Source organism: Brassica rapa, chromosome A04 (genome assembly GCF_000309985.2).
Source record: "Brassica rapa cultivar Chiifu-401-42 chromosome A04, CAAS_Brap_v3.01, whole genome shotgun sequence".
Taxonomy (NCBI): Eukaryota; Viridiplantae; Streptophyta; class Magnoliopsida; order Brassicales; family Brassicaceae; genus Brassica; species Brassica rapa.
In genome coordinates, this window is record NC_024798.2 from 8,728,035 (window position 1) to 8,751,430 (window position 23,396).

Here is a 23,396-nt window from a genome sequence, read left to right on the forward strand (position 1 = left end):
TAACACGTTGCTAGATCAAACTAACCCAAGAACCCCACTGACCCCCTCATGACCCCTAGCCCTTATGCTTTCTGTCTACTCTAATTCAACACCAAAGCCCTTATGCTTACAGTCTTCTCTTGAGGTGGTACCTATCCCAAGGCACATATCTGTCTACTTATACATGTAGACTTCGTGGCTTATCCTTGCCAACTTCTCAAGGAAGAGATATTCACAAATCTTCCTTTATGGAATATTTCCAAAACTTCTTCAAAGCCTTTTGGAAATTTTCCCTTGATGATTTACCCTTCTCCAAAGTAAATCATAGCTTGCTTAGCCTCCAAGTATCTTGTAGTTTAGCTCTACGTCGGCTCCAAGTCTAGTCTTCAAGTCAGCTACACAGCTTCACGTAACACTTCTTGCACGACTTCATGTAGTACTTCACGACTGGTACATGGACACCTTGAGAAGTTTTTCTTCACCTTCTAAAACTCAGTCGTCACTGCACTAACATAGTGGACAAAGAATAAAGAGAGTAATTAGTTTAACTTAAAATCTCGAGTGGATGAAGAAGTCGAGGAGTAAAATGCGGGTGATTACAAAACTCATTCAAATATATGTTTCGATACATCAAAGAGTATCAGCCATATCTGTGACAAATTAAATAGACTAAACAAGAACCTCTTGTGGAAGCACCGTATTAGAGTGGTTAAGATTTAAATGCTTATATGGGATTCAAATACTAGATAACACAATTTCTTTCAGAGTACTGCAAGTAGAGCCGTTTGTTGTGGTCATCTGTTACGTTGAGAGCAATCTCTATTGAGGATATTATATATGCAGAACTGTCTTTCGATCCAAGTGTTTTGGGGAGAACTTCATCAAGGAATCATTATCCGTGGAGTTGTTAATCACTATCGCATATGTTACATGTAGTTGATCATCATCTGTAAAAGAATTAGAGATTATATGCTGATGTAATTTGTGATTTACACTAAAAACGAAGACCTCCAAAGAGCCTTACATAAAACAAGATGAAGAACACGAAAAACCATAATCACTTTTCATTCAAAAAATCATAAACACTAGGCTGCACATTATTTCTATAGTTAGAATTAATGTTCTTGTTAGGCGTGAATACTTGGGTATTCGTTTAGGATTTATTCAAAATTCAGAGTTTTGAGCTTTTCATGTACGAGATATAAGAATGTTTCACGTATTTATATATCTCAAATCGGTTTTAGCTCAGTTCTATAGGTTGCGGTTCAATTTGTACACTGAAATTCAGAACTAGCTAATACAACAAAAAAAAAATTGGGTTTTGGTTCACTTAGGGTTTGGTTTAATTTTGGTGTTGTTTAGAGAAATAATATTCAGTGATTCATGTGATTCAGGCATTGATTGTATAACTGACGAAAAACATAGCAGTATGTTACATAAGCATTATGCTACATGATCAATATGCTCCCATAAATGCAATCAATAAAATGATTGGTAGAACAGTAAATGATTTATATATAAAACTATCATATAAAATTAGTATACAATATATAATTTTTTATTTCTTAAGAATATATATACTATATTTATAATAAATATGTATATTATTTTTTATAATTTTATTGAAAATAATGAATTATATTTCATTATATCTAATTTATTTTTGGATATAAATATAATTTTGAGATAGTATTAGATTAAATAAGATAATTGTATTAAATTATTTTAAAAAATTTATATATTTTAAATGCAAAATGCTCTACCAAAATCTACATATGAAAAATAGAGTAAAAAGCATTTGGGGATCATTTGCATCATCTAAATTCTATTATAAACGCTTTTCTAAAAATTATTGATAGGATAATTAAGAGAAAATTATTTATGCTAATGATCGTCAAACAAATCCTCAAATAAAAGTATAGATAATCGGGTAAAAAACAATAATCATTTAAAATATATTTTAAAATTAAGATAAAAAAACTTAAACAATTTAAAATAATCTTCTATAGTTTTGGTTGGCTGGAAGACTAGTTTGGAAATTTATAATTATTGGGGATATAGTTTTGGTTGGTTGGAAGACTAGTTCAAAAATTTGTAATTATCAAGGTTTAGTAGTTGAAAGGAGAAATAAGAGAATTGTAAGTGTTAAAAGGATTATATTATTGAAGTCTTTTTTAACAAAAAGGAATATTTTTGTTTTATATCCAAATAAAATGAAAGTAGTTTCTATTTATAGATCATAGAAAGTTAAATTTTGGTATAATTTTTAGTTTTTAGAAGTTTTTTACTGTAAAATAATTGAGTTTAAGTAAATTAGAGGAGATAAAAGTAGAAATTATTAATAGTCAATGTTGTGACAAAAAAAAATATTAATAGTCAATGAGAATACAACATATGACAATGTGTGACCCATTTATTTTTCTTTCAAACACGTTGAAAACTTTAAACTCCAAACAATCCACATGGATTCTCACATTATTCAACTATCTCATTGCTTTGATTAAACTTTTGAAATAATATCATCATTGCTGATGGTCTTAGAAAACTTCATTAGCATACTTCTCGAGAAATCTGCTAAATTGTAATGCACTAGCAGACTTATGGAGAAATCTCCTATGCAAATTCCCAAAATTGATAAAATTTTATTTTTTCACCAATTATTTTTGTGTGTTTATATGTCAAATTCAAATAAAATTATAGATCCAACTTAATGTGATAGTTTTCTTACTATTTTAGCATAAAATTACATTTTTCATGGTTTATCTTTCTCTCTATAAAGGTAAGATATAGATCTTTAAATTTTTGATATATTTTTTTGTGTGTGTATGTTTAAACCAAAAAAAATTAAAGTTAATAGTAATTATCTATGTATTGTTATTATTTTAGTTGTAAAAGTTCTAGTTTCAAACAATATAAAATATATTTTTGTTTTTGTGTGTTAGATTCAAATAAAAATACATAAAAAACTTATTGTAATTGGTTTCTTCTTATTTAAGTTTAAAATTTCTATTTTCAAAAAACAATTATCTGTTTTGAAACCATTAAATTTTTTTTGGATATGTAGGTATTTCGGATCTGATTCTTGCGACAAAGGCGGGTTTGTACAGTGGGTCGTTGGGTGCTCTCTTCGGTTATTGCCTCTTCCTCACTCTCCTTTTGTTCATTCGGCGCTTCAATTGAAAGTGAAGATATAAGCTTAGAAAATATATTCGGGGGATAGCTACATCGGAGGCAACATCGGAAGTCCCGGTATACAAGGCAACAAGGTGAATCTCATTTTTCTCTGATTTTCATTAATGGTGAGAATAGCAGACGAAACTCAACGACTTAAAAGCAAGCTAGCAGAATGTGTCAGGATGATGAGTTGAACGAAGCTAGTTTAAGAAATTTTCGAATTGCGTAATTTTGTTTGAGTTGGCTTGTAAATAGATCTTTATTACCATTTTTGGATTGCTTCTATAAAATTTAAATTTTCTAAGAAAATAAATGTATATTCTCTGAACGTACGATCTGATATTTGTGCATTCGAAATTTGATCTGATATCTGACATAATATTCTATCAATTTTCATCTGTCATATAAGATTGTTAGAAATGTATCAATCGTGATACATTCTGCTCAGTGTTGATCATTTGAATTTAAAAATAAACAGTGTCTATACCATGATAACACCAATGTCTTAGCCAATCTAGTAAACCAAATCTTTGTAAATCAAGAATTATCTTGTTACTATACGAATACTAGTTTTCTTTTGTAGATGAAATCAGGAAACCATGCGTGCATATAAAAATATACTTTCTCTATTAGAAAGAAGATCTTGCCGCAAATAAGAAAAGCCAAGGCATTGGGGCTACTCAGATAATTATTTATATATTGGGTAAAGATTGCGAATCTGGGAAGTATACCTGAGAAGCAAAAGAGCTATAATATAATACTCAGCAAAACTAGCCACTGAGATCTCTCTATGAGATCTGTTTCGAGAAATAAAACATGATTTAATACTGGAATAAGCTGGAATAAACATGATTTCGAGAAATAAGCGTCGCTAAAAAAAGATTTAATATTGGAATAAGCTTGTCAATAGACTTTTTAGTTAAACAACAAAAGATTGTCAATATAGACTCGTTCTTTGATTTTCCGTAGGTATCTTGTTCTTTGATTTACCATTTATCACAAAAATCGACGATGAAATCAACAACGGGCTTGTGGAAGTAAGTATACAAAATATTAGATATGCCTAGCTTTCAATGTCACGTTTATAAACAAGCATAAACTATCAGATAATAGGCTTACGTCTTGGCGTAAACGCCCCAAACTGATTAGTGTTGAAGTTGTTACTTTTAGGAATTCATTGGGTGCGGATCATGATGTGTCGTCGGCCTTCGCTGGGTTCGTGCCGAAAGTCTCGTATGTTGTCCGGAAACCAAGGTTCATACTTTAAAGCATCGTTGGGGCATGTGATTCATGCAAAATGATGTCGGTTTTCGTATCCGCTTTTGTGATTGTTAATCAGAAAGTTTAGGATTTAATTGTTTACAATATAACCTAATGTTTAGTTATTTAAATATTTTTCCATCTTTTTGGGATTTAAACAACTTCTAATTTCATTTTCATCAATGAATATTTACAATTTAGTAAAAAAGGTTGTTACTTCTTTTTCTAGTGAAGAGAAAACTTAATAGCACATTATTGAAAAGCACTTTTAGCAACCATAAAAAACTATTGAAAAACACATGAAAAAAGAAAACACAATCTTTGGAGAATGAGTTCAAATCAGTTAAAGATTAATAGACATGAAAGGATGCATAATTTTAACATGACTGCATCAATCGTTTAACTCATTAGCAACTAAAACTTACAGTCCAATGGAGAAGCTTATGGTTGTTGTCTACGTCAACTCCATTTAGGGAACGGGAGCTGCTCGTTATCCCGGAAATACCAAGACGAAACACTGAAAACTTGAGACTTTCATCGGCTCAATTTTTTAAGGCATCTCCGAGAGTATTTTATATTTTACACTAAAATAGAGTAATTCTATAATGGAGTTATTTTATTTTAGACCATTGTTAATGGTACTCTATTTTTTCCTCTATAATTTACACTAAAATAAAGTAACTTTATTATAGAGTTACTCAGAATTCATTCATTTTTTTTTGTAACTACTCAGAACTCATTCATATACCCCGAACGCTTAATATAAAAGGGATAGTCTTGCACGAAGTGCTATGCAGCAATCGTCGTTTATCGTTCATATGGATACAGAGTTACCGGTGTAGTTTGCAGAGTCTTAATTGAGTTTGTATATGCTGTCGACAAAAAAAAAAAAATTTGCTCCAATAGAATGTTATTTTTTCCTCTATAATTTACTCTATTATAGAGTAAATTATAGAAGAATGTTATATTTTACTTTATATTTGGATTGAAAAAGTGACATTTTTATATATTTTACTCTATGATAGAGTAACAAAGTAACACCATTGGAGCAAAAATTACACTATAACTGAGTTACTCTATTTAAGTATAAATTATAATAGAAAAAATAGAATCTCATTGGAAATGTTCTTAGAATGAAATAGAGAAACAAATTATAAAATACCATTGGATTGGAGATGGTAGAGAATCATGGTTAACAACTCAATGATAAAATTATTTGGCAATGGATAAAAGACTCATTTACCAATAAAATATATTACTCCCTCCGTTCCTAAAAGATCTATGTTCAGAATTTTCACACTTTTTTAATAAAACATATTAAAAAATTAGCTATAAATACATAGTTTTTTGTAATTTTATATTTCCTATATTTTAAAACCAACAAGATTTTAAGAAATGTAATTAATGTTACTGAACTTCACAATTTCTCATTATTAGTTGACAAAAATTACTTTGAAAATATAAAATATGTATCTTTTTGAAACAAAAGTTTTCTCTAGAATATAAATAATTTAGGAACGGAGGGAGTATTATTTACTTCGTTACATCTGACCCCACTTTTGGTGTGAGACATCATAACATATCTAACATATTCCTCATAAACGGCTACAGATATTTTGAATCCCCTATATATTAAAAGATAAGCATTACAACATTTGAGGTAGTCACGTGTCATCACCACAGTGATTCCTAGAATCATTAGATAAATATGTTGGTCCATCTAAATATATAATATGTTTTTTATTAAATTAACCATAAATTTATTATAAATGTCTCAATTATTTCTTTAAATAAAAATTACGAAATTGTCTAATGTAGCTAAAGTATATATGACAATTAATGATTTTGAATAATAAAGATTTGATACAATTAATGTATTCTCTATCATTTTTGTTTAACTTTAAGTTATTAAAATAAATTAAACAATCACATTAACCATATAATAAAAAATTAGATTTTTCCGTATATGTTATATTTTGAAATTTTTAAAAACTCTCACATTGAAATTTTTATGATCCACGATTTAATTTTTTTTTAATGACAAGATACAAATTATTACAAAATCATGTAAGTAAAAAGTTTAATATATATTATATATTTTAGTTAAACTATATACCATAGAAAATCCATAAAGATTTTAATTTTGAAATTTTCTTTGAACAATATTTTTTGATAAAATGTTTGAACAATACTTACAACTTAATATTTAAAATTTAAAATTTGCATTGAATTTTTATAAAATTATAAATTACTATAACTTTCAGAAACATTACACAAATAACTAGAACGTGTCATTTAAAATTATATCAATATTAAAAATATACTATTTATCTATGTATATATTATGTAAATTTAATTATAGAAAATAGAATAGTTATCTTTTGGATTAATAAAATTTATTTACGTATTTACACCAATTTAATATATACGTAATAGTTACTATTTTTTTTATTATCCAATATATATTATTTTATAATATATAAAAGAACATATAATACGTAAAATAATTTATATATATGATGTTCATCCCGCGCAAAGCGCAGATTTTAATCTAATGTATAAGTAAAATGGTATTCACCACTTTTAAATTTAATCTACTAATTTCAAACAGTAGAAAGAAGGAAGAAGAAAAGCTACTAACAGGCTTAAAAATTGCACGTGGTAGTCCGGCAATTTCACATTTACTGTTTGCAGACGATAGTTTTTTTTTTCTGCAAAGCTAATAGGCAAGAATGTGGGGTTATATTATAGATTTTAAAAGATTACGAGAGAGCTTCGGGGCAACAAATAAATTTTGAGAAATCGTCACTTTAGTTTGGGCATAAAGTTCCGGTTCCGACTCGATTGGAAATCCAACAGGTTCTGGGGATTACCACAATAGGAGGTATGGAAACTTACCTAGGGATTCCTGAGAGTCTGGGAGGATCAAAGACTCAAATTTTTGGTTTTCTTCATGAACGAGTAAATAATAAGGTTAATAATTGGACGATTCGGTTTATTACAAAGGGGGGAAAAGAAGTTTTAATTAAATCAGTAGCATCACCTATGCCAACTCATGTGATGTCTTGTTTCCGTCTACCTAAAACGGTTACCAAGAAACTTACGAGTGTGGTTTCTCACTTTTGGTGGAGCGGCAATGGAAATAAAAAAGGGATGCATTGGTTTTCATGGGATAAAATGTGCAAAGATAAGAAGGACGGAGGCATTGGCTTTAGAGATATTTAGAACTTTAATACAGCTTTATTAGCGAAGCAGCTATGGAGGCTACTTGATAAACCTGAGTCTCTCTTCGCAAAGGTTTTTAAAGGGCGTTATTATAGGAAGTCAGATCCTCTGGATCCTATACGTTCATATTCTCCCTCTTATGGGTGGAGAAGTATTACTTCAGCTAGATCTCTGGTTAAAAAAGGACTAATCAAAAGAGTGGGAACAGGTTCAAGCATTTCAGTATGGAATGATCCCTGGATCCCCGCTCAACGCCCGAGATCAGCAATTCAAAAACTTCAAAATCAATATTTGAATCCATTACTTAAAGTGGAGGATTTCATTAATCCAGTAGACCTTTCTTGGAATCTAGATTTGCTTAATGCTTATGTTCACAAGGATGATGTGAGTATTATACGGGGTATAGCTATTAGCCGAAATCCAAAACCAGACTCATATGGATGGTTGTTTACGGACCATGGCAGATATACTGTTAAATCAGGATATTGTACGGAGGAATTATATCCGGATTTCGGATCTCAAAGCAGCGATATGGGCCCCAATGTTAAACCTTTGTTAGCTCACTCATGGAAACTTCATTGTTCGCCAAAACTACAACATTTTGTGTGGCAAATAATCTCTGGCAGTTTACCAGTTACAAAGAACTTGCGTTTTCGGGGGATTAAGTGTGATTTGCAATGCCATATATGTGGTGCAGAAGAAGAATCGATTAATCATGTGCTTTTTGAGTGTCCCATTGCGCGCCAAACATGGACTTTATCTAATATTCCCTCACGACCGGGAGTTTTTCCTACTAATTCTCTTTTTACCAATATGGATTATTTATTTTGGCAGTTACCGAAGGAACCCGATTTAAGTTATTTTCTGTGGATATTGTGGTATATTTGGAAAAATCGCAATGCTAAAATTTTTGATAATAAAATTGGAAGTCCTCCTCAATTTCTCCGGACGGCGGAGATAGAAGGCACTTTATGGGCAGAGGCCCAAACTAAAGAAGATATAAATAGGGGTTTTCCTTTTGGCAGGAACTTGAGTTTACAAGGGGTAAATCGATGCTATATTGATGGCGCATGGAAGGAACAAGATCCCTTTACAGGGCAAGGATGGTTTTACAGAGATGAAAGATCCACTGATAATATGATGGGGTGCTATGTCTATTCGTAGGAGTTTATCACCTTTACATGCAGAATGTGAAGCTTTGATATGGGCGATTGAGTGCATGAAGACCCTACATATCTCAGAGGTGGTGTTTGCAACAGACTGCTCACAGTTGGTGAAGATGGTGTCTACTCCAACAGAATGGCCGGCGTTCACTACTCACATGGAGGAATTTCTACGATGTAAGGAATTTTTTTCTACCTTCACTATTCAGCATATTCCAAGGGCACAAAACACAATGGCGGATAAGCTAGCATGAGGTGCTATGAATCAGCCTTCTGCTATGGTTCATGTTGACTTCGTTCCTCCGAGATGGCTCTCGGCTCAGGAATCTACTTAGTATAGTTTGGTTTTTTTTGTTGAAAAAAAAAAAAAAAATTTAATCCACTATTCAAACCGCATTTCTATACGAAATGTTCCATCCTCGCCGTAGATTAAAAGTGTCCACATTTTATGTAATTTGTACGGTCATGATTTCCATATTAAGTTCGATCTTGGCAGTCATTAAGGAAAGTAGGAAACAACATGAACATATTAATCTATCTGCTAGAAAAAAGTACAAAACTTATAAAAGAGTTTCTTTTCATAAAAGGCTCAATCTTTACCTCAAGATAATCTACCGTACAAAAGTCTGATGACTAAACCACCGGTTATGTCTAGCTCGATTCTACTTGGTTCAGTAAGCAGACCCTAAACTCAGTTCCAATGGAACAGAGTTAGACAACCTGACTCAAAGACTTCTGTCTTCTAATCATCAGATTTGTTTCTTTTCTTTATCCGCAGACCTGAAATGACTGGAGAAATTCCACTGCGTATAGTTTGTGTAAATGGCAAACATAACAAAGTATGAGAAGCATAGAATCATGATCAGTGCGTCGAATAGGAAAGGGTACTTTTGAGGAGGTTGAATGGTCAGGTAAACGACATGGAGAACTAGGGAGATGACGAAGTGGGTTCTAAGTAAGAAAACATAACCAGGGAAGTTTGTAAAGGAGAACGATGAAGCTTTAGTTTTCGGTAACTGGGAATGATAGATGAGGGTAAAGAGCAAATGTAAGGTTAAGTAAGGAAGCAAGAGATTGTCACGGCAGAGAAGAGGGAACATCGAGAAGAGAGCGTAGTAGGTTAAATGATTGAAATGGTCAGGGATTTTGAGAGCTAGCAGTGTTGCGGCTAGAAAAGGCATCAGAATAGATTTCTCATGCACTGCAGATTCAATTCAAAAGAAGAAAGTTAGATATACTAAAAGGATGTGGAGTGGAGATTGAAGATGAAATGTATGTATATACCTTGGAAAGAAAACAAGTAGAAAGCCATTGAACTATTGAGCAAGCCATAGAGGAAACCTTCGTTGCTTGGTGAAAAGATTTGATGAACCATTGAAGGGAGAGAAGCTAATACAGTTGCGGCTAAGCTCATAAACTTGAGAGATGGTGTTGTGAATAGTTTTTTCCATTTTATGAGAATGGAAGTGGTGCACCAGAAATTTGCAACGTAATCCTCGTATATTCCCCTCTCAAATGGAGCAAGACGGGAGAGAACCTGCGTCATCAGCATTTTGATTCACCAATCAGCTATGTGCAGTTTACATAAGAGGAAGCAAGAAGTACAATTTCACAGTTTCAAAATGATCAAATGTGTATTTACCATTAAGAAGTCGTCCACAGAATGCAAATACGGCCACCAAACGATAACGAATGTCGCAATGACTGCAATTCCAAGCTTCAGCAAAGAAAGTATAGGATTTTTCCGTCTTAGGCATTTACCAAGTAGATGGCTGAAAAAGGCAGGAGCAAAGTATGCACTCATCTGCAGACATAAACAAAGAAACATATCCAATGATCAGATCAGATGATTGTTAAATCAAAATATCAAGAACCGTCCTTAGACTAACAAAACTGTATGTATGGGCAAACTACACGATTCCCATAAAACTATTACATCACACATTTATACTCATTTTTGCAACGCCATTGCGCACTAAGGCGCTCACCTTACGAATCCAAAAGTTTTCAAACATCATCACCATCGTAATTCAATACCATGTCTCCATCATTACACAACACAAAGATAGTCAAACACGCCATGCAAGCTAAGAAGTCAAAACAAAATCAGGGAGATGGTAAAGCTTCAACAGATTCTCAAGAAATGGCCAAACGCATCAAAACAAGCCAACAACAACAAGATTGACAACGAACAAAAACAGCAGTTTGCAACGTAACTGAACTATCACGTCATTGTAAAACAGGGAAAAGTATACCAACATTCAACTGGAGAAACACAGGAACATAATCCCAAACGTTACCTGTTTATGGCTAAGAGCAAGAGTGAAGAAAACACAAGTAAGAACCTCGCTCCCACAGAGTACGGCAGCAATAGCACCCACTGTAAGTCCCAAACTGATACAATTGTACTAAAAGCAAACAAACAAAGAAACCCCTAATGAGAATCATCAAAGAACCAAAACAGAGACAACACTTAAGACAAACCTGAAAATGACCATGATCAATGAGAATCAAACAAGGGTTCAATAGAATGATAGCAATATGCCAGGCCACTTGGCTCTTGGCACGGTTCCTATGGTACACCAACACGAAAAAGAGAGCAGCTGGGAAGAATATGAGAGCATCTGACGATAAAACCGTCCACCTCATCAATAACTTTCTGCACAAAAGTTTCAACCTTTTATCAGATCAAGCATGATTTTGAAATGCAGATCATTATTACAAGACTTACCCAATGTAAGATTCGTGGCCACGGGAACTGAAAAGAGAAACGGAGTCGGGATTGAAGAACCGGAGGAGGAGGCCGTGGATGTAACTCTGGTAAGCAGTTAAAGGAGGGTAATCGAGTCCCCAGTAAGTGAGATCGTTGTGAGTGCCGTTTCTGTACCAGTCGATGGCTGGGAGGTTTGTGGTTATCTCCATCCAGTGCCTCTGAGCTTCGAAATCTCCGAACTTGGGTGGGGTTCCGGCGCCGGAGTAGGGGAACATCGAGACGGCGGATCGGATCAGTAATGCGAAGAGGGAGATGCAGAGGAAAGAAGTGGTCGTTCCTTTGTGTGATAGCCACCACCAGGTGTCGATCGGAGCGGCGGTGCCATCGCCGGAAAGATTCTTCTTCGGCATCTTTGGTTTAGTTTTTGGGTTGGGAGTGTGTCGATTAGAACCGATTTCGAATTATATAAGTGGAGTTGACCGATTTGGACTTCCAACTCCTCCCAACCAACCAATCAATTCTTTGGGGGTGGACAAAATATCCCATGAAATTTGATTTGAAAATGCAAGTGTTATTACAAATTCACTAGGATAAGACTTGCCCCTTGCGCGGGATTAAGTTATTATTTTTATTATATTTTGGAGAATAAAACAATAGTTTGGCTTCATTTGGATTACGGATGTTCAACCCGGATATCGGGTTGGTTTCGGTTCGGTTCGATTTTTTCGGTATTTGGTTAGTAAAATATAACTACTATTCTAAATTCATATTTACTTTGACTTTAGTCTTTCACATACTTTTGAAAGATTTCAACTGGACGACTAAATTGATCAGCCAATCTTGTTGCTTTAAATAACTAGTGTTTTTATATATATATATATATATATATATATATTATTTAGTTTGAATATTTATTAAATAAAAATTCATATGCGTTATATTTTATGATCATTTGTAACTTATTATAACAAAAAAATAATCTATTGATCACAAAATTTTCAGAATGGGAATATTCAAATTTCTAATAATATATAGACGTTTTCAAAAATTCAAATATAACATATAAGAAAAAATATAAATGTTTTTTTTATATATTTAATGTGATTTTTTAATATCTTTCAATAATATAAAATTAAAAAAAAGAACTAAGATACCAAAATTGTTATCAAATATTTATTATTCATAATAATTAATTTTCATATATACGTTAATCATATTAGGTAATTTCGTAGCTTCTAATTAAGGAAAGTGCAAAAAAAATTTAGGTAGATTATTTATCAATTCGATAGTTAGTTTAATAAAAAATATAATGTAAGTCAAGATGGATCAACCTATTTTTCTAAGAATAGTATATTTTATATAGTCATTTATTAAATGAGAATTTATAATCATACAGTTCTATGACCATTCATATCATTTTATAACTGAATATTTAAATCATCGATAACAAAATTTTCAATGTGAAATCTTTAATAAGTTTATAATTTATAAATGTTTTTGAAAATTCATTGAAAGTTTTAATATTAAAATATTTATGTAATCTTATGGTATATAGTATAATCTATATATATATATATAAATATATATATGTTTTATTATTAAATGATATTTTTTACTCATATGGTTTTAAAATAATGTGTATCTTCTTATAATATGAAATAAAAGTTCATATTAATACAATTTTATGATCATTTGTAACTTATTATGACAAAAAAAAATCTATTGATCACAAAATTTTCAGAGTGGGGATCTTCAAATTTCTAATAATTTATAGACGTTTTGAAAAATTCAAAATATAACATATAAGAAAAATTATAAATGTTTTTATTATATATTTAATGTGATTTTTAAATATATTTTAATAATATAAAATTAAAAAAGAACTAAGATACAAAAATTGTTATCAAATATTTATTATTCATTATAATTAATTTTCACATATACGTTAACATATTAGGTAATTTCGTAGCTTTTATTTAAGGAAAGTGCAAAACATTTTTTGGTATGTTATTTATCAATTCGATAGTTAGTTTAATAAAAAGTGTAATATAAGTTAAGATGGACCAACCTATTTTTCTAGGAATAGTATATTTTGTATAGTTATTTATTAAATAAAAATTTATAATCATACGGTTCTATGATCGTTCATATCGTTTTATAACAAAATATTTAAATCATCGATAACAAAATTTTCAATCTGAAATCTTTAATAAGTTTATAATTTATAAATGTTCTTGAAAATTCATTGAAAGTTTTAATATTAAAATATTTATGTAATCTTATGGTATATAGTGTTTAATATATATATATATATATATTTATTTTATTATTAAATGATATTTTTTACTCATATGGTTTTAAAATCATGTGTATCTTCTTATAATAAAAATGTTAAACCATTGATCATTAATTTTTAACATAATAATTTTAATAGTTTTAGTCATTTATTGTCGTTTTTAAAAATTCAAAATATAACATATACGAAAAAATCTAAATTTTATTTTTATAGCTAATTTGATTGTTTAATTTATTTTAATAATATAAAATTAAACAAAAAATGATGGAGGAGATATACATTGTTATCAAATCTTTATTATTAAACTCATTAATTGTCATATATATATTAGTCATTTATGGTAATTCCGTAGGTTTTATTTAAGGAAAGAAAATATCATATCATATCATTATATCATATAGTTTGACCAACTTATGTATCTAACAACATATAAAAATCGAATGTGGACCTACTTATTTTTCAATTGAATGTAATTGACTACCTAATTGAGTGCCACCTAAGCATTGGGGCCTCTTTTAATTAATACAAAATTGAGGTTACATCTTTTCAAATGTTCCTCAATTAATATATAAGGGATAGGAGGATTAATTACGTTTGTTTGAACAAAATCTAAACTATTAAAACCGATGTATATTTTGTACTTAACCTATCGTAACTTTTTACAAAATTTGGAAAAATTTTGCATATCCAATCAATGCTTCATGCCGTTAACTGTTCCAACTTGTTCAAAACCACGGGTTAGGTGGCCGACTACATCGCCGGAAATATGCAAATCGGACTACATCTGTGGCGGACTGATGATAATCGGCCAATAAATCGAAGATGAAAAAAATTCAATGTTTTCATGGTTTTTATTTTTAATATCGTATATATGTATTAGATTTGATGTATTCATTAAAACTTACAAGAATAATGAGAAAAATCTGTGAAATCGAAAAAAAATATTATAAAGCGGCTGGAAGTTGTAGAGAAATCATAGTAGGAGGTTGAAGATAAAGTTATTTTTGTCATTACTTAAATCATTTGACTTAATTTTTTAAAAAAAAATTCACAAAATAAGTAAATACTCACCTTGACCAACGCCTCTAATCCCTAGGCTATGTCACAACAACACTAAACAAGCACATAACTAATATATATACCCATATGCGATTAATTGATTCGGCGCTAGGTCCTACCCGACCGCATCCGTTGCGCCTAGCTATTTTTCTCGAACATTGCATGTATGTATGCTCAACCTAAACAATAAAATTATCAAATATTCAGTCAGCTAAAATTCAACTCAAAACGAGAACACCTTATTGTCCTCTGATTAAAATGTTTTCATGTTGTTTACTTACCATCGTCCTCGCAAGGAAGTCTTTATCATCTTAACATTTTAAAAAGTTTTAAATCCTTTCGGTTTGTATAGATTAAAGTATGACTTACCATAAGAAAAAAAATCTGGTTTGTCAAAGTACATACTGAAACAAAATGCGAATCTGATTTATAGATACATGCAATCAAGGACATTCAAAATATAATTCCTATTTTCAGGTATGCAACTAACAAAGTGTAAATCATATATACGAATATTCCTATTAGCAACCTTTAATCAATAATTTTTTCATAGTATCTTTTACGCAACTCACATTATTTTTGAATTCTTTTTTGGATAAAATTTCCTATAGGTACGATTTAATTGCACATACTAGGAATATCCAAGCATATGTGCGTGATTAAAGGCCTTATGATATGTTATATATGAATTTTATTTTTATATTTTGAGAACATTAAAGTGTATATGAATTTAAAATTTTTTAAAATAATTTAAACGGGTTATCTGTATCTGAACCGAGCCCACGAAGATCCGAACTGAACATGGACCGAAATTTATAAATACATGACTATGGTTGAAATCTTCAAACTCAAAAATTCAAAATCCGAATAGATCTGAACCGAACCCAAATGGATACCCGAAGCTGAATTGATACCAACATCATATAAATATATTTGAAAAAGATAGCCAATAATATTTGATTTATAAAAATAAAACAAGCATTCGCGTGAACGCGCGAATCAAAGTCTAGTGTATGTTAAAATACAAACCACCATCCAACAAAAGCCGACAGATAGTCTAGAAAAAATCACAACAAAAGCCTTGAGAACATGATCATCCAAAAAAAGACTAGAAAATGGCCATCTAACAAAAGCCGAGACTGCATAAGACAAGACCATTAGCACCTGTAATCATAGCCGAGAATAACATGACAGCCAGAACCGGCTGGAGAAGCAACCTCGGAAGCTTATTGAGAGGCTGGAGAAGAAACTTGAGGAGGAGGACCTTAAGAAGCCTGCAAAAGAACCTGATTAGTCGATGTAAATACATATCGGTGAATCAATTTTTTTTTAACACAACCTGATTCTTTGTGTGAGATCTCGAGTTGTGATCATCAATTCCACAAATTCCACAGTGCATGATACGTGTTTTGTGCTTTGGTTGTTTCTTCATTGGAGATTCATTTACCCCTTTCTTCGTTTTCTTATCGGCTTTGATTATCTTTTTCTTTCCAGGTTGTGGTGGCTCTGGAGGAATATGCACATCTGAAGCATTTATTGAAGGCCAAAATAGTGATCTTCTTCTTTTCGGGTCTTTTAAGTTTGAATGTCGGGCCAGGTTACGTTTCTGATCCCAATCTATGTTTGGTCGGGTATTATTTTGTTTTGGTTTAGTTTTGTTTGGTTTATTATACGAAATTCAAGATTTCAAATTCGGTTTCACAAATCGTGACTATACCAAAATTGGTTTCAAATTTTATTCACAGATATAAATAGTACGAAGTCATATTTTAAAAAATATTTAGTGCTATAAGACAACTCTCGTGGGGAAATAGTTCGGCGACCCTATTGAATAACGTCATCTCAAAGATCTTAAATGGTGGACTCTCGAGGTAAAGTAATATGTGATACATTTTTTTAAAATGTGATTTTACCCATTAAATTTTCTTGTTAAAAGTAGCATCCTACCCAGTTTAGAAATTAAGTTGTATACTGGAATCCAAAAAGTGTTATAAATATTATATATAAATGTTATCATAAAAATATATTATATGGTATTCTGAATATACTCAAGATTTAATCATTTTTTAGTATTGTATCTCTATATATTTTAGTTTAAAGAATAAAATAAAAACTGATTTCAATTGTTTTTCATATTCAAAATAATAACTAATTTAACACTTATTTTAAAAATATTAAATATAAACATATTACGACACATTGTTTTTTTTAAACAATAGTTGCTTTATGTTTTAAGGAATTTCATAAACAATATTTTAAAAATATATATATATGATCAAACTAGCATAAAAAGACAAAAACAATTTTATTAAAAGAATAAAAGAAGTAAGATATCTTTATAAATAAGATACTTATTATAAATAAATATCTTGAAAATATTATTATTATTATTATTATTTTAATTCTAAACCAAATATACTAAACTCCAACCCAAAAAATTAAACCTAAATTTTAGACCAATAAATCTTAAAGATATAAGTGTCTTTAAATCATTTAATGAATGCTATTTTAATTATTTTTTATAAAAGTTATTTTATGATAAAAGATTTAAGGCTATTATAAGAATTTTTTTTTCCTGCGATTTACTTTGGGGAGTAAATTTCGCATGCCAATATCTAAAAAAATCCCAAACCCAAGCAGTAATTCAGTTGATTCTATGAGGAGACTATAATCATCTGTACGCACATACACTTAATTCCATACTCACTAATCAATCCAACGGATCAGAAATCACGATTGTTTCTTAGTCTCTACACGATCTTTACACAGCAAAGCTAGCATAGGCTTGCGTGTAGGCGATCAGAAATTACACTTGTTAATAGTTTCGATATATATAAGCCGACTCGAGACCCCAAAAAGCGGTCTCTCTCTATACCTTGCTTCTCTCTAAACTTTCTTCTCTCATCTCTCAAGTTTTCTCCTAAACAAACGATGAAGATCTTCGTCAAGACTCTCAAGGGGACCAACTTCGAGATCGAAGTGAATCCGGCGGATACGGTAACCCTAATTCCCCAATTCGAGATTCTCTCGCGTTATCTGCTTATTAGGTATTAGGTCTGATTTGGTTCCTGTAATCATGAGGGTTTGATTCTTATCTTGGTGGAACTGGGTTTGGAATAGTGAATCTCGCGACTCTGATTTTAAATTCAGCTGTTGTTTCGTTTGGTGGCGATTCAAAATTAGGGTTTCTTTGTGAGTCATGATAGTAATGGATTGAGTGTGTATAGTATCTTTATCTTGGTGATCTTACTTGAATCTAAGTTTGCTCTAAAGTTTACTTAAGAGTTAGGATCCTTCTGGGTTTCTTTTCTTTATAAGTTTTTGTAGATACATACAATATAAGACTCAATATGTATGATTGTTTAACAATTGGGGTTGTGACAGATCTCTGATACTAAGAGAAGAATAGAAACTCACCAAGGTGCGCAATACCCGGCGGCTCAGCAGATGCTAATCCACCAAGGAAAAGTTCTCAAGGATGAGACTACATTGGAAGAGAACAACGTTGTTGAGAACAGTTTCATTGTCATCATGTTGTCCAAGGTCTCATCTTTTTTCATTTTTATTTAATGTTTTGGTAGTTCTTGTAGTTTCTTGATGCTAACTCGTTGTACGATTGTTTTTGTTTTTGACCTAGGCCAAGGTTTCTTCAAGCGGGGCATCAACTGCATCTGCGCCTGCACCAGCACCTCAGGTTAATAAAGTTCTTTTTACGTATTTGGCTATGGTTTACTTTTGTGTTTAACACTCTAATTGCAAGTAAAAAATAAAATAAGTGGTATATCATAGGTCACGTTTCTTACTTTGTTTAATTGAACTGCTTTGGTCTTTTAGGCTCAGCCTGCACAGACAGTAGCTACACCTCAGGTGGCTGCTCCAACTGTCTCAGTGTAAGTTCCTCTCGCTTTGGTTTAACCCAATCTGTTGATGAATCCCCTCTATCTGCGCCAGCTTGCTAATTTGTTGTATTATTGCTTGCGTTTTGCAGTCCAGAGCCTACAAGTGTAGCTGCAACCGTTGCAGCACCTAGTGCTGCTGCTGCTTCGTAAGCACTTATATCATAACTGCTAAATATTCGTTTTCTTTTTCAGTCTTCCATTGTTTGGTTATCAAATAACTTGTGTTTCCTTTTATTTTTTGGGGAATTAAACAGGACGCAAACAGATGTGTATGGTCAAGCAGCGTCAAACCTTGTTGCTGGGAATACTCTGGAGTCCACTGTTCAGCAAATTCTTGACATGGGTGGAGGTAGTTGGGACCGTGACACTGTTGTCCGAGCCCTGAGAGCCGCCTTTAACAACCCTGAAAGGGCTGTTGAATATCTCTACTCTGTATGCTTCATTCCACTTTATTATTTTATACTTACCGTTTCGTTTGCCCTAATTACAGTATCCTTTGATCCGTCTGTTGATGTTTGGTTTTGATACACTTCAGGGAATCCCTGCTCAAGCTGAAATCCCGCCAGCCCCTCAAGCCCCAGCTACTGGTGGACAGGCAGCAAATCCTCTAGCACAAGAAGCTGCTCCAGTTCCTGCAACTGGTGGTCCAAACGCAAATCCATTAGACCTGTTCCCTCAGGTAGAGTTTTTTTGAAGTCTCATAGTAGCATATCATTGACCTATTTTAATATATTTTCCTTTTGTTTGGATTTGTTATATGACGTTCACTCTTTATCTGTCTTCACTCAGGGCATGCCCGCTGCAGACGCTGGTGCTGGAGCTGGTAATCTTGATTTCCTGCGAAACAGTCAACAGGTATCTTCATATTCCTCGCCGTTTTGAGTAAAGTGAGTCCTCAATCCGTTCCTCTTGTGATAATGACAATTTGTTTACAAATGCTACAGTTCCAAGCCCTGCGAGCTATGGTACAAGCGAACCCACAAATTCTGCAGGTACACTTTAATCACCTCCTATTCAATTCCTGATAGGCTTTTTAATCACACAATCATATTCCACTCGCAACGTTTTGTTATGCAGCCTATGCTTCAGGAGCTCGGTAAACAAAACCCGCAGCTTGTGCGTCTAATTCAAGAGCACCAGGCCGACTTCCTACGCTTGATAAATGAACCGGTCGAGGGAGAAGAGTGAGTTTATTCTCACATACATTTTCATTTATTTGTTTGTCCCGAATACTGATTTTTCATTTACTTTTACAAATACAACCTGCAGGAACGCCATGGAACAGTTGGAAGCAGCCATGCCACAAGCTGTTACCGTCACACCTGAAGAGCGTGAAGCCATTGAACGGGTTTGTTCCTCTCTTTTGTTTGAATTTGTAGGCAATGTCAATGGAAGGTCTTCATCTTTTAGTCGTTTGTGTTCAAATCTGATTGTGTTGGAAATTTGATTTTGATTTGTTTGTCTGGGTACACAGCTGGAAGCGATGGGGTTTGATCGTGCGATGGTCTTGGAGGTGTTCTTTGCGTGCAACAAGAATGAAGAACTTGCAGCTAACTATCTTCTAGATCACATGCACGAGTTTGAAGAACAATAGTGGAAGAAGAAACAGATCAATTCCATTCCTCCTCCCTCCTAAACTCAGAGACCATCTTTCTGTTTTTCTTTTCTCATTTACTTTTATATGATATGTGTTTCTCATCTTCTCCAGTGCAGTTGACAAGTTTCATGTTTATGCTACATTTTAAAAAACTTATCGTAGCTTATCTGGTTTGAAAATGTTCGTCTTCTCTCTATTTGGTTAGATCATCAGTGGAAAATTAGTAAAAGGAGGTGTTAGGGAAGAAAAGAAAAAAGATAACTCAGTGACTTGCGTTTTCTGGTTTGACTCCAGACCTGCGTTTTTTTGGTTCGACTCCAAAACACTACAAGTCTACAATAGAAAACTGAAAGATAACAGTATAGTTCTTACGATAAATCTGTACTTACAGTTTCAACTTTCAACAGCTAGTATTAGTTTCATTCTCCATCAACAGCGCATCTTTGAGATATTGTTATTATCTTCGGATGAACTATTAAAACTAAACGGATTGTTTCCTTGATAGCATGTATTTACCGATGTTTTTTAAATGGAGGATGTGTTTTACATTTTTTTTTTTGGCTCAACATCCACATTGACCAAATTGTGAACACGGGATTATAACCACGCAAGTTTTCAACCTAGTATCGCTTAGAATCACTGAGTTGGATCCTAAATTACCTGATCAATTTGTCGCTGTAACTTTCACCACAATAGAATAGAGATCACTCTACGACCTGAAATGACCTCATCCCTTACACCACCTAATTCAACCACATGACACGAGAACTTTGAAGATTAAGCGAAATGTTTTTGTTTTTTGTTTGTTTACGTCAAACAAATCCCTTATATATTAATTGAGGAACATTTGAAAAGATGTAACCTCAATTTTGTATTAATTAAAAGAGGCCCCAATGCATAGGTGGCACTCAATTAGGTAGTCAATTACATTCAATTGAAAAATAAGTAGGTCCACATTCGATTTTTATATGTTGTTAGATACATAAGTTGGTCAAACTATATGATATAATGATATGATATGATATTTTCTTTCCTTAAATAAAACCTACGGAATTACCATAAATGACTAATATATATATGACAATTAATGATTTTAATAATAAAGATTTGATAACAATGTATATCTCCTCCATCATTTTTTGTTTAATTTTATATTATTAAAATAAATTAAACAATCAAATTAGCTATAAAAATAAAATTTAGATTTTTTCGTATATGTTATATTTTAAATTTTTAAAAACGACAATAAATGACTAAAACTATTAAAATTATTATGTTAAAAATTAATGATCAACGGTTTAACATTTTTATTATAAGAAGATACACATGATTTTAAAACCATATGAGTAAAAAATATCGTTTAATAATAAAATAAATAAATAAATATATATATATATATATATATATATTAAACACTATATACCATAAGATTACATAAATATTTTAATATTAAAACTTTCAATGAATTTTCAAGAACATTTATAAATTATAAACTTATTAAAGATTTCAGATTGAAAATTTTGTTATCGATGATTTAAATATTTTGTTATAAAACGATATGAACGATCATTGAACCGTATGATTATAAATTCTTATTTAATAAATAATTATACTATTCCTAGAAAAATAGGTTGGTCCATCTTAACTTATATTACACTTTTTATTAAACTAACTATCGAATTGATAAATAACGTACCAAAAAATGTTTTGCACTTTCCTTAAATAAAAGCTACGAAATTACCTAATATGATTAACGTATATGTGAAAATTAATTATAATGAATAATAAATATTTGATAACAATTTTTGTATCTTAGTTCTTTTTTTAATTTTATATTCTTAAAATATATTTAAAAATCACATTAAATATATAATAAAAACATTTAAAATTTTTCTTATATGTTATATTTTGAATTTTTCAAAACGTCTATAAATTATTAGAAATTTGAAGATCCCCACTCTGAAAATTTTGTGATCAATAGATTATTTTTTTGTCATAATAAGTTACAAATGATCATAAAATTCTATTAATATGAACTTTTATTTAATATTATAAGAAGATACACATTATTTTAAAACCATATGAGTAAAAAATATCATTTAATAATAAAACATATATATATATATATAGATTATACTATATACCATAAGATTACATAAATATTTTAATATTAAAACTTTCAATGAATTTTCAAAAACATTTATAAATTATAAACTTATTAAAGATTTCACATTGAAAATTTTGTTATCGATGATTTAAATATTCAGTTATAAAATGATATGAATGATCATAGAAATGTATGATTATAAATTCTCATTTAATAAATGACTATATAAAATATACTATTCTTAGAAAAATAGGTTGGTCCATCTTGACTTACATTATATTTTTTATTAAACTAACTATCGAATTGATAAATAATCTACCAAACTTTTTTTTGCACTTTCCTTAATTAGAAGCTACGAAATTACCTAATATGATTAACGTATATATGAAAATTAATTATTATGAATAATAAATATTTGATAACAATTTTGGTATCTTAGTTCTTTTTTTTTTAATTTTATATTATTGAAAGATATTAAAAAATCACATTAAATATATAATAAAAATATTTATATTTTTTCTTATATGTTATATTTGAATTTTTCAAAACGTCTATATATTATTAGAAATTTGAATATTCCCACTCTGAAAATTTTGTGATCAATAGATTATTTTTTTGTTATAATAAGTTACAAATGATCATAAAATATAACGCATATGAATTTTTATTTAATAAATATTCAAACTAAATAATATATATATATATATATATATATATATATATATATATATATATATATATATATATATATATAAACACTAATGATTTAAAGCAACAAGATTGGCTGATCAATTTAGTCGTCCAGTTGAAATCTTTCAAAAGTATGTGAAAGACTAAAGTCAAAATAAATATGGATTTAGAATAGTAGTTATATTTTACTAACCAAATACCGAAAAAACCGAACCGAACCGAAACCAACCCGAT

At 31.0% G+C, this 23,396-nt stretch overlaps 2 protein-coding genes across 2 annotated transcripts; one reads left to right on the forward strand and one right to left on the reverse strand.

The window, feature by feature from the left end:
- Positions 1-9,305: 9,305 nt before the first annotated feature.
- LOC103863785 (probable dolichyl pyrophosphate Man9GlcNAc2 alpha-1,3-glucosyltransferase) lies at positions 9,306-12,064 on the reverse strand. The gene is made up of 6 exons (XM_009141540.3): positions 11,533-12,064; positions 11,286-11,460; positions 11,102-11,209; positions 10,444-10,605; positions 10,086-10,338; positions 9,306-10,002 (listed from the first exon to the last, which is right to left on the reverse strand). The coding sequence occupies exons 1-6, from the start codon at positions 11,922-11,924 to the stop codon at positions 9,551-9,553; spliced, it is 1,542 nt and encodes a 513-aa protein (XP_009139788.1). The 5' UTR covers positions 11,925-12,064; the 3' UTR covers positions 9,306-9,550.
- Positions 12,065-17,619: 5,555 nt separating this feature from the next.
- On the forward strand, positions 17,620-20,559 carry LOC103863786 (ubiquitin receptor RAD23d). The gene is made up of 12 exons (XM_009141541.3): positions 17,620-17,866; positions 18,254-18,412; positions 18,507-18,563; positions 18,704-18,759; positions 18,858-18,914; positions 19,023-19,200; positions 19,304-19,447; positions 19,558-19,623; positions 19,713-19,760; positions 19,846-19,952; positions 20,038-20,116; positions 20,243-20,559. Exons 1-12 carry the CDS (start codon positions 17,801-17,803, stop codon positions 20,360-20,362), a joined length of 1,137 nt encoding a protein of 378 aa, XP_009139789.1. The 5' UTR covers positions 17,620-17,800; the 3' UTR covers positions 20,363-20,559.
- Positions 20,560-23,396: the final 2,837 nt, after the last annotated feature.

Coding starts and splice junctions, on each gene's coding strand:
- LOC103863785 (XM_009141540.3), bottom strand. CDS start 11,924: ATGCCGAAGAAGAATCTTTCCGGCGATGGCACCGCCGCTCCGATCGAC. Junction 11,461..11,532: donor GGCCACGAATCTTACATTGG/GTAAGTCTTGTA, acceptor ACTTTTGTGCAG/AAAGTTATTGATGAGGTGGA. Junction 10,606..11,101: donor TTGCTCTTAGCCATAAACAG/GTAACGTTTGGG, acceptor TTATGTCTGCAG/ATGAGTGCATACTTTGCTCC.
- LOC103863786 (XM_009141541.3), top strand. CDS start 17,801: ATGAAGATCTTCGTCAAGACTCTCAAGGGGACCAACTTCGAGATCGAA. Junction 18,564..18,703: donor CGCCTGCACCAGCACCTCAG/GTTAATAAAGTT, acceptor TTGGTCTTTTAG/GCTCAGCCTGCACAGACAGT. Junction 19,761..19,845: donor CGAACCCACAAATTCTGCAG/GTACACTTTAAT, acceptor TTTGTTATGCAG/CCTATGCTTCAGGAGCTCGG.